We start from the raw sequence: 12764 nt of genomic DNA, 5'->3' as shown, positions 1-12764 counted from the left end.
GATTATGCAGGTACATAAATGATCAAGTTTTCAATGAAAGTCCATTTAGTAAGAGTGATGTTGAAAACTGTATTATGTTTACAAGAGAATAGCATATAGCAATACAGACAGTAAAGTATAATATTGTTACGGTAATGTCCAATGAGAAAACCCGTCACGTAATAGAGTTATTGTGATTTATAAAGACGAATATCGACAAATGGAGAGAGATTTTGCTATTGCCCTAGACAAGCGCTATTCCATACTCTAGAGATATCTATGGATAATATAGCGGTTCTTTTTGTGCATAAAGCAAAGTGAAAAGCTTTATTATTTCAGTTTTTAAATTCTAGTTTTTAGGAAGGTAATTTGACACATTCTAAAACATTTAAAGTGATAGCAACAGTGCTGATGTACATTCAATAAAAATGCTCCTAAGAAATTGTCATGCAAATGCATTTGTTAAAATTACAAGCTCGAACTAATAGATTTCTACAATCTGTGACTAAGGAGTAAAGTATACATTGCAAGAAAACAGTTCTAGAATGGAAAACTATTAGATGTAAAAAGACATGGAACCTATCAATAAAATGATGCAATTAGCTTCCAAACGTAGGTAAGTATAATCATATGTAGTGAATTAGTAAAGATTAATCATACATATGTACTTAATGGCAAACTAATTAAAATCAAAAGAATAAATACATGTACAGCTAAGCTTCTGATGACAAAGACTGTGAAGAAGAAATACCCACATGCCATCTGCTTGACATCATCAGGGCAAAAGCGTAGATTTCAGTGTGACAGCAATGTTGCTCTGCAAAGGCTGCATTGAATGTTCTTCCTACCCTTTAGATATGTCAAATCATGGCTCGAATATAAAGTTTGTAAAATGCTTTCAAATAAGGTTGACATATGCAAAGTACATTGAATGCAAATAGCCATTTACATGCTTGTAAAATGTATTTGATGCAAATCTAGTTTGCCAGTAAACAACCAATTTTGAAATTCTGATTACGATGACGTCTACTTAGGAAATATATTTCTTTGTTTTTGTGTGGTACTTATGACATTGTACACATAAGCACAATGACTGCTGTATCTTATGGTGGCTGCTTTCTGCCATTTTGCGTTTTCGCCCCGCGTCCCCGCGTAGCGAAAACACGAGTATAAACAAGTTAAAATTGCGTTGGCGCGGGGCGAAAACTCGCTATTTAGCGGGAGCGCGGAGCGAAAACAGGATAATTAGCAGGGTCGCGGGGCGAGATTTAGTAACTGGTATGTCGGGGGCGCGGGGCGAAAACACGATAATTAGCGCTGCTTAAACGTCGAGTTTTCGCACCGCGCCCCCGACATTACAGTTACTAAATCTAGCCCCGCGACCCCGCTAATTATCGTATTTTCACTCCGTGCGCCCGCTAAGTAGCGAGTTTTCGCCCGCGACCCTGCCGAGCGAAAACACGAGAATTAACTGTTAAAATGGCGGGGGGGGGGGGGGGGGGGGGGGGGGGGCTAAAACCCGCTATTTAGCGGGGGCGCGGAGCGAAAACACGATATTAACGAAAAATAAAGCTGAGCCAATCTAAAATTGATTTGTACTATAATATAATATTATAATTAATCAAGCGATTTCATATTTGCCTAGTTATTTGTCCAAGGGTTGTCGTATTGGTCCAAGGCCGTAGGTCGCGGGCCAATACGATTGCTTGAAGACAAATAACTAGGCAAATATGAAATCAGTTGATTAAAGACGATTTTATTATTAAAATTTTGAATATTGGTGTTAACACCATAAGAACTCTTTGAGTTACCATACGGTAGTTATGTACGTTCAGATTTAAAAAAATGGTGAAGACTTACATCATTTTAGGCAGTAAAACTGAATAGGTTATATGTAGGCCATGTGAATTTTGAGATATATTGTGATGCCTCGATATAATCAGAAATAACTGGAACTTATCCTATTTCTTTTCTCTAGTGACTGTTTATCATTTGAGAGATGATAGAAACTGCTTTAATGTCATTTCTTTGTAGGCTGCAGGCAACGAGACACAAAATTGTACAACAATATGTGTTGATCAAGCAAGCAAATTTTATACACCCCTATTCCTCGTTGTATTCTTGCAATTTACAGTGTACAGTCGTGTTCGCAACCAATTATTCTCCACGTCTCAGTATGTGAATCGCTATTATTATTGCACAAATAATCCACACTATCAAAATGTGTGGTTAAGATAAGTCTAAATCTTTTAATTAATCTCATATTGGCTCAGTTATGCTACGTATTAGCTCTACCTGTTTCATATGAAGTGCGCAATTGATCTAATACAGTTGTAATATTGTAACGTTGAATAATAAAATGAATTCTAAACGACTAAGCTGAGAGACACTAATGTATTGATTATTTCCATTTTTGAGCCTGCAACATTTTCGTTTTTGTCGTGTTGAGCGACCTGTGAAGTTTCCATTTTTCTCTGTTTTGAAAGCTACCGTTCATGCCACTCTAAAAGCTATCGTTCATGTCAGTTTTCATGCTATCGTTCATAAAAATCTACAGGGTTTCAATTGTTTCGAATGACATCGTAAACAAACAGATCCATGCAAGACATTTCTAGTCGAAACACATTATCAAACCAACAAAATCTTCTTGTAATTTAAATCGATTGTCAGCAAATAATGTCTTAACTGAATTGCGTTGCTTAATGACTTGCTATGAGCAATAACAGAAGCTCTGTAATCATTTTTTTTCTCTTTTTGTGGCGAGATGAGATCGAAATTATGTAAGTTTATGTTTTTGGGATCATGGAGTCCATTCAATAGATGTGTAATAGTTCCGCTTAAGCAGCTGCTAGTGGGCGTGAGAGGTGCTGCACATTTTATTACCTCTCATGAACAGACAGTCAAACCGAGTCTGCTATTATTCTTTTTGGTTGCATTCTATGCTTCCGAGGGATCTTTTTAGAAATTTTATTTATTCATTACGGATAACGGACCATCTTTTCTCATTCAGAGTTGAAAATGGTCTTGGAAACAACATTATTGAAAAACAGCATTGCATGTTAAATATGCCTAAATGATTATTTGTAGAAAGAGAGTATATCTACCATTCCGCTTATAACGTTTTTCGTTGAACTTAAAGCACATTGAATTTTCTACCAGCAGCATCGTCGTCTGTCACATGTGCCAATACATCAAAATAATTGATGGTAGCAAAGCCTACGGTAATTTTCATGTGTAGTCGTGTTCACCGTTCAATTATTTTCATGCAAATGAATGAGAAAAATGCACAAATGCAACATCAAAGGAAGCTAATATATTTAAAGATAATGTCTGCTAAAATTTAAAAATAACTTTTTCTTGTGTACCTTATTCTGTATAATTAGCCCAACAGACCATAACACATTAAATTGACGCCATCTCTCGCTGATAGAAATTGCAGAAATTAACCAGAGGTATTATCGACCGTAAAATGCTGACATTAAGTAAATTTTGGACAGGCATTTGAGAGGGTTTGTGTAGAGACATGTTAAACATTTGGAATATATAAAGGCTTTAAATTAAATTCAATGTAGGAATATTAATTGTGTAGGAATCCTTTAAAGAAATAAAAAAATGTCGTAACGGCTCAACTTAAAGCTGTTCGCCCACAGTTTGGGTGAAACTTTTCAACATGTTCGTTTCCACCAAGTTTGATATAGAATGTATATATGACACAGTGATGATAAAATGGGTGAAAATATAAGTTAGATGTTAGTAAAAATGCTACAAGAATGACTTTTTCTGCATCATTTTAAAACAGTTGCAGCGGTTTACTACCTTCCTTCTGCACAATAGTTTGGTTATTTAAAAGAATATTTTGCATACATCTTATCTCAATAAATTTGTACCACTAATAACTGTTAGAGTACCCACTTTTATGGATTTTTGAGTGAAATAATGTTTCGCTTAAAGTGTATGGAGAAGTATTTTATTGAAGCGCTTCAGATCCGTTGTCTTACAATATTTAGTTAACATACCGTTAAATTAGAAAACTGGCCAGTAAAATGTTCCAATTTCACTCGGTTGCTTAATTTAAGGAAAAATTGTTACATTCTATAACAATTATCGTGCAATCTCAAGACTGGCCTAATGTGACCAAGTTAATAGATCATGAACAGGGACGTGCTTATTAAAAAGATGAAAAATAATGCTTCATTTCCAACATATTGGTTTAATATATTGCCGGTAATTTACTTTCACCCCTTTACAGTCCAAACTCAGACGGTTTCAGTAGAAGTTCAGACATCTAGTCAAAGTGGCGTGTAATTGTAAAAGGAAAATTAACGGTAGATTTTAGAAGAAGAAATGAAGTTCATGCACAAGTAACCATGTCCTATTTACCGCGACATTTTATTGATCTGCTCTTTTTACCTTATTCTAAGACTTGACATGGAGGAAAGATAGATCAAGCGGAGAAATAATTCTTCAAACAAATTGAACAAGACATGTAGTGATATGCAGTGTCAACAGGGTCAATAACAGGCAAACCATTGTAGATTCAATGGTAGAAAGTTCAAGGAGGAATACAGTAAATCTCCGCTATGATGGCCACTTTGGGGGCTGGCAAAAAGTGGTATAATTATCGAGTCGGTCTATGACTGAACAGACGTTCATGGAGTAATACAGGTACATGTCCGCTATGAATATCCGTGCAGCGTCTGTATAATGTCAGAACTTGTACTACTGACCCACACGATAAAATCATCTTTGTATAAAAGCAAAAAGGTCGGGTCAAAACAAGTTTTAACAATATAAGGGGTGCGGTGGCTAGTGGATAAGGTGTCGGCCGGTCAATCCAGGGATCGTGGGTTCAAGCCCCACTGGGGTCACGACCATGACTTCTCATATGACACCAGTACTGGTTTTTCCAGGAAACGGACTCGAGAGTGGTTCCAATAAGCTTGAAGCTTTCATCACAATCAAGCTAAAACAAATTAGTATAAACTAATCTTACTAACATTACAGGATTGTCCCTTTCCAAACATTCAGATATCAACACAAAATGTTATTTTGAAAAAAAGCTGATTTGTTTTTTCGGGATCGAATTTTGTATTAAAGTTTTTTGTCTTTTTATGCCCCCACTTTGGGGGGGGGGGGGATATAGATTTGCCCTTGTCCGTCCGTCCGTCCTCCGTCCGTCCTTCCGAGAATGTTGTGTCGCGCCTAGCTCCAAAAGTATTTGACGTAGAGTCACAAAACTTTACAGGAATGTTGGTCAGCATGTGTAGTTGTGCACCTGGGGTTTCGCGTCCGGATTCATTCAGCCGTGTATGAGTTAAGGGCCCTGACTTTGTAAAAAATGGTCATTTTAGTGTTGTGTCGCGCCTAGCTCCAAAAGTATTTGACGTAGAGTCACAAAACTTTACAGGAATGTTGGCCAGCATGTGTAATTGTGCACCTGGGGTTTCACGTCCGGATTCATTCAATCGTGTATGAGTCATTTTAGTGTTGTGTCGTGCATAGCTCCAAAAGTATTTGGCGTAGAGTCACAAAACTTCACAGGAATGTTGGTCAGCATGTGTAGTGGTGCACCTAGGGTTTCGCTTCCGGATTCGTTCAGTCTTGTAGGAGTTATGGCCCTTGACTTAGTTAAAAATTGGTCATTTTAATGTTTTGTCGCACGTAGCTCCAAAAGTATTTGACCTAGAGTCACCAAAGATTACAGGAATGTTGGTCAGCATGTGCAGTTGTGCACCTTGGGTTTCAAGTCCGGATTCATTCAGTCGTGTAGGAGTTATGGCCCCTGACTTAGTTAAAATTGGTCATTTTAATGGTGTGGCGCGCGTAGCTCCAAAATTATTTGACCTAGAGTCACCAAAGTTTACAGAAATGTTGGTCAGCATGTGCAGTTGTGCACCTGGGGTTTCGCGTCCGGATTCATTCAGTATTGTAGGAGTTATGGCCCCTGACCTAGGAAAAAAATTTGTGTCCTTTGTCATATAGAGGGGTCATCTGTGTCCCATGGACACATTTCTAGTTTTTGTTTAATTTACGTTCTTGCGCCAGTTGTTTAAAAACTATTCACACCTGTTCTTCATTTTATTTTTGTTATTACTATAAATTGTGTTTATGTCTTGATGTCCATCATACATATAACAAATATATTGACACAAATTTATCAAGTCATTATGAACAGTACCGTATATTATACAATAACGCTTGCTTTTCAGTCACATTCGTGTTTACTGGAATTTTCTAAACATAATGTTAATGATACCATTGTCATTAGTCTGTTTTAAACCCTATGATTTATTCACAGGATATAACTCCTGAGGCTATTCAAGTTTTGTATGATTGCGCCCCTTTCCCTCCCAAAATATAGATAATCAAAGCCAAGGAAGATCAAGACAGGACATATTTATAGGATAAATGATTGAAAAAAAATATAAAAAAGATTATCTGACGATGCCAGACTACATTATTACATTAAGGATCATGTAAAGCGTTACAGACCAACCCTCGGGTGAATTTTGAAAATTATACCTGACAGACCCATAATACACATAACATATGTGTACAGAATTGTTCAGAAGAAGTAGAAAATACTTTCTATAAAGGTCACCTTGTTTGGTAATATGTTTTCTTGTCATACAACACATGTACCTCGACTGTTCACATTCTATTTTGTAGAAAATTTCAAACTTCTTTTTCAAACATATTTTTTGTTTTTGTTGTGTGTCTAGCATACTTATCTGGGTACTCCGTGAAACGAAAAATAGACAGTTTTTCTATTTTTTTTAACATTGCAATTATTTTTTTGTCATTTTAATAGGTCTATTTTCACTTTCGTTTAGCATTTTTTGCATTTGTTTGAAATGTACACGGTTTGTAACACTTTTACCTACCGGAGTAGGCCTACCTGGAGAAATATTTAAGACACACAATAATCATAAAAGGAATGGCAAGATACTTTGAAAAAGAAGCTTGATATCTTCTACAAAATAGTAGTGAAAAGTCAAAGTACATGTGATATAGGACAAATTGTGTTGTTCAATAGAGAATAACCTGTCTAGAAAGTTTCTTATGCTTATTATGAACAGTTTGGTATAGTCTGTATGATAAACCAAGGCCTATGTGGTGTAAAAAGCTAAAACAAAAAACAAATCACCCGAGAGGCTGTTTCAAAAGGCTTTTCAAGAACCTTAAATGTGCATTTTCATAGTTTTACTTACAGTTGAAACTCTATTCGCAGACGGCAAATAACCCCACATCATACCATTTATCACTGTCAACATCATATCCTGGGACTACATGCCATCGCGTTTCAAACATTTTGTTTAATTAAGTAATTGCCACATTTCTCATTAGTATATTGACTGTCGTTTTGATTTATTACGTATCTGAAAATTTTGCACCAGATCAAACACTATATAATTTGTCTGCAAATACACATTAATCATGTATATTTCCATAGGCAACTTTGGAAATCAAGTGCGTTGTATAACTTTTACAAAATGCTTTGGTTGTATTTAAATCGATTAGAGCATGCGCGAAGAATGGAAAACTCCTGCTGCAAAAGCAAAAACAAAAAAACTTACATTCACTACATGTTATTAACCCCCGTTGTAGGCGAAGGGATATTGTTATGGATTATGATGTTGTCCGTCCGGCTGTTCGTCCGTGCGTTCATCCGTCCGAAATTGAAAATGCTTATATTTAAAAACGTATTTTAGCTACAATCACCAAACCTCGCATAATCATTAGCACAAGGCCTTTGCGCACATGTAGTATCATCCCAATTGTCATACTTATAGTAGAGTTTTCCCCTAGATTTTGAAATAAAGATGAAAATGCTTATAATGCAAATAGTACTTCAGCATGTATCATCAGACTTCAAATATTTATTGATTAGCACATAACCTTTGCTCACCTGACAGGGCAAATGCAGATTAAAGAAATGAAAATGTTTTTAATTGAAAAATTATTTTAGCTAGAATCACCAAATAACACGACCAAGTTTAGGAAAAGTAATTGTTTAAAACGACTTATTTCTGCAACAGTGATATAATACATAGGTACTTTTCATTTTTGTTAAAAGCCAACAAATATTGAAATGGCATTGAGGCTTGTCAAAAATGTATGTTTTTATTGATTTTAATAAAACGCATATTTCAGTGTACACATTAGTTGGAATAAGCTAAAGTCATAAATATATATATGTGTCCATTTTGTACAACAACAATATTGTATCAAATAATGAAACATCAAGTGTTTATTTCTTTTTTCTATTCACATACATGAATTATTTTCCAACACACGTTCCTAAGTTTGTACTAGATACAAACGTATTTGTTTCGTACTGTCGGTGCGTTATTTAATTGTAGAAATTGAAAATGTTCGCATGTTATGATCTCCACAGACACAGATTGACGTTATGACACCCGGATACGGCATAATCAATTAATTAAAAGGAATGGAGAATCTGTAAGGCAGGCGCATTATTTTTCTAATTCTAGTTGTAAGTAACCCTTACCCTGCTAAATTTCTATAATGAACTTTACCGTCTTTCAATTTGGACAGTACCATTAACTGTTATAAAGGGGTGCACACCAAAAACATACTGACTGAATGGCGAACAGTGCACTGGTCGCAAAGGCAGAATCATCATGTCAAGCATGATAAGGGTTAACAGAATTTGCTTTACAGAACTGATGGATTACAAATCCCTATCACTTGAATGGATTGGACGTCCGTATATCTTGTAATGTGAAACTGTGTCTGTAGAAGTTATACATTAACTAACAAATAAAATCCAGTTATATCAATCCTCACTGCTCCAAAAGTATGAAATACTGAAAATAAAAAGAAAAAAAAAAAAACAAGGAGGAAGACAGATTGTAAAATCAGCGATTACTGTATGACAACTGACAATAAACGAATATCGTTTGCGTTTCAATGGTATAAATTATATAGACACTATTTTGATACGGCTTATCCCACCAAGGACGTAAACTTGAGTACTGGTATTCGTTTTATTTAAAACAATAAGTAAAACATACTTTTTTCGTATCAAAAGTCATTTTGTGACAAAAATGATGAAACTAAATACTTACATTGTTTTCTTTTATTCTATAAATAGAATCAGTTTTTAACATTTACCATTTTGCTTTGTGGAGATACCGCTCTTAGAAAATAAATGCCAGTGGTGTGCAATTTACTTCGAAATTTTGAAGGGGTACTAGACTATAGTATATTGAAAAGTAAATGCAGCTGTGTAAGGACTTTTTGTTCATACTGTGTTATTCTGGACTGTTTATTCTAGATTAACTGTTTCGTGTCGTTATTTTGCTTTTCATGCAAAATAATGGTGTAAATCATTGTTATTGTTCCTCCTCAAGGGAAGGAACACTTATGATGAACATGTCACACTTGACTGAAGAGGTAATGGATACAAGGGTATCATCAAAGGCATCCGAACTCAATTAGGAAGCCGCCATTTTGGACTCGTGCATATTCATTACAAATAGCCTCTTTGCCAATGTGTTTTTACGCATCTTTAAGTCAATCTTTAGTGAAATACAACTACGTAGTAACAGACCTACAAGAAACAAAAGTATAGTTTAAATCATATAACTCCTAAATCTAACATATCATAATGTAGAATCGAGATTAACTAAATTAATATGCATCATCTAAAAATACTCCCGCCCAAAAATATCGTCTGCTATTATTCTTGTTGGTTACATTCTTTGCTACTAAAGAATCTTTTACAGATTTTATTTCATACCAACTATATTATTTTGACGTTTTAAAAGTAATACCATCAGAACATACTGTATCTATAAAGTAATTCGAGATTTTTCGCTTGTCTGTTAATGCTATTTGCACGACCGTATTACAACATTTCAATTACTTCCCTTGTTTTTATCCAGAACTGTATAATGCATTTTAAAACTTTATTGAGCTATAGAATGTTTCGAACTTTGTAATTTTATGCCTTTTGATAAGTTGTTTTGTAAGATTCAAGCTGTGAACTTTTTGTACGCATATTTTAACCCAATAAGTTTGTTGGTGCCGACTTATATATAAGCCCTTTTTCGTCTGACTTATTCGTTCTGGAGCTGGTCAATCATGCGATGTTTGGCAGCACTTTTCTGTCATTGTATTGCTATGTGGAACAGAGGCAAACATACGACCAAATTCTGACCTGTGCGACTAGGGAAGGTTTTGACACTGGTTCCCGAAATTTTGATAGAAGGATGGTCTTTATTACTTATTGTCCGCTGATAATATTTACTAATAGGTAGAATCGCTTATCTAAATGTGTTTCATCATTATCATAAGTTAAATAAATGTTTGTATGAAATAACTTTAAATATTCTTAAATAAATAAGAATGCACGTAAACTAACAAAATATATTTTTCATAATTGTTTTATTAAACATCTGTAATTAACAGAATGATAAAAACAGATCCGTTAAAAAGAATATTTAATATGCGCTAGAAGGAACCTTTTGGTAACCTAATTCTTGTTAGATACTTAAACTGAACATTACAATGGCATATGCACGTGAGTTGTCTTTGTAGTTTCCATCTTACTAGGATTCTGTGGTTTAACGAGAATCTACTGGATGACATCTTGTCGTCTGCCGGGAACAGTTTTTAGTTAAGAAGTTTGAAATGGCTGTCATCGTTATATTTCAATGTTTGTTTCATTGAAAGGAATTGTAAGGAACCTGGTAGTGGGGTATATTCAGGGTTTTATTGTTTATCTTTTTTAAGGGGTGAACCATTATATAATATTTGATGTCGCTCTGTGTTTTTTCTATTCATAAGATGTCATCATAGATGTCATCAGTATCATATGATAGTACACTTTTCATGTTTTATTTCAGGTGATTGCGTATTAATTGATAAGACTTTTGTAAGAAAGTTGCAGGAAATCAAAACAGGAATTGTTCAATTTTTGTTAAGAGCGTCTTTACAAAAGATGAATTAAAACAGGTGTTCATGCTGGTCTTTATTTAATGAAAATTAGTACCTAACAGGGGGCCGAAAACATGATTAAAGATTTTGCGACAGTTTCTTGTTCGATGAAGCTAAAATGACTGACAACTGAAATGAATTATTGGATATACTCCACAGCAAGATTCATTTCCTTTTCCCCATAATTTTCACTGAATCATATTGTTCGTGTCAACAACCTTTTTAGAAGATATTCCTGGACAGATGGTGTCTTCTTAATTCAAACTCTTTCCTTATCTAGTCATTTAACCTTATCTGTCGGTATTACCATATGAGCGCAAATAGTGACGTCATTACTCGATGCCAATAATAATAGCAAATAATTATACCTTTTAAGCGATCTGATTTAACTTGGTTTGTTTCTTATTCTTCCAATGGCTATTCCTATTGGATATTTCACCTTGTTTTATAGTCTTTAATTTGCTAGCTGTTATTTAATCTTGCTGCTGTGTGCAATCTCTTATATTTGCTGGCATTTAATGTACTTGAATGATCGTATGGTGACATTAAAGGTGTTTTGTTCATATAGATTCAAAACTCCAACATTTCAAGTGAACAAAATAGATATTAAAAGGTTGAAGAATAGGATATGTCATGCTTAAATCAGACAAAGTATTAACAGAATAATTTATCATGAGCTTTCGCGAGGGATTCACACATGAGACTAAAAGGAGCTCTAGTACTGAGCCTCTGTGTAAGATCAGTGTCGTAAGGTAAGATAATTATATTACAGTACATATGTAAATACTTAAGTTGTTCTTTAGGATCCCGATGGAAACCATTTTTTAAAATAGTGTTCAGCTTAAGCTTGTGATAGGGTGCGTTAGCGATGTAGCAAGTTGTACTGCATGAATCAGACTTTGTCGGCTTTGATTTTGTTTAGTCGTGTTCTATGTTCCGAAAGGATCTACTTATTATCTATTTTGTTTAAGGACAACAAAGAAGAACGATAATTCGCTGTTTTGAAAATAATGCTCTATACATGTAGTCTGAGGAACAGTTTTGATATAGATGTTAACTTACGTAATGTTTGGTGAAAGGACAGAGCTTTAATTGAAGAAATTATTTACTGTTGCATTCGCTCCACATTCGGGACTGTACTAATTTTTACAGTATAATAAATTCATTTTTTACAGATTTATTCATAGATCGTGAACATGACTACGTGTGAACATGACTACGATAGCCGATTCTTGCTCACATAATTATGTTCGTAATTAATTAATAACTCCACAGCAAGACCACTATAGATATAGGATGATGACAATACGATTGTTATAGGCAGATAAAAAAGTCATAGAAAAGGTAAATCTAATTAGAACATTTAAGCATCCTTTATTAGATAGCATTTAGTCAAGGAAAGGCCTTCCTTCCTTTCTGGATTATATTACTGGAATTTTGTCATACAAAAAAGTGTCATGTTATCACCCTAGATCTAAACATTGTATAAAGAGATATATTTGGAACTTACTTTTCATCTGGGAATATACTCTCTTTGTTTATTCGCTGTTTGCATAACAACTTCTAAGACAAGAAATAAAATTCAACTTTAAATTGTTTTTGTTATGTTTAGAAAATGTGGAAAACATTGACACAAATCATAACCTAATTGTTTAAAAAGATTATACAATAGAGCTATGCAAAATGTAGTCCATAAAACAATAATCACACTGCTTTGTAGGAAAGAAATTATAAATTAAGTAAACCTTTTTCTTTTTTCTACCTATGCAGTTACGATAGATTAAAGAAAAGCAGGAAGGTGAGTGTTTGCTGACGGCAGG

General features: G+C 34.5%; 1 protein-coding gene across 1 annotated transcript in view; it reads left to right on the top strand.

Moving 5' to 3' along the window:
• The first annotated feature begins 265 nt into the window (after positions 1-265).
• LOC123526467 (poly [ADP-ribose] polymerase tankyrase-1-like) overlaps positions 266-12764 on the top strand; it is a 95716-nt gene continuing 83217 nt past the window's right edge. Inside the window, exon 1 of the mRNA XM_045305632.2 lies at positions 266-595. Coding sequence (XP_045161567.2) covers positions 552-595 — 44 coding nt within the window. The 5' untranslated portion in view covers positions 266-551. The remainder of the gene's footprint in view (positions 596-12764) is intronic.

The sequence above is a fragment of the Mercenaria mercenaria genome, chromosome 1, assembly GCF_021730395.1.
Source record: "Mercenaria mercenaria strain notata chromosome 1, MADL_Memer_1, whole genome shotgun sequence".
NCBI classification, from domain to species: Eukaryota; Metazoa; Mollusca; class Bivalvia; order Venerida; family Veneridae; genus Mercenaria; species Mercenaria mercenaria.
The sequence above is the reverse complement of the archived record's forward strand: the minus strand, read 5'-3'. Positions and strand labels throughout refer to the sequence as shown.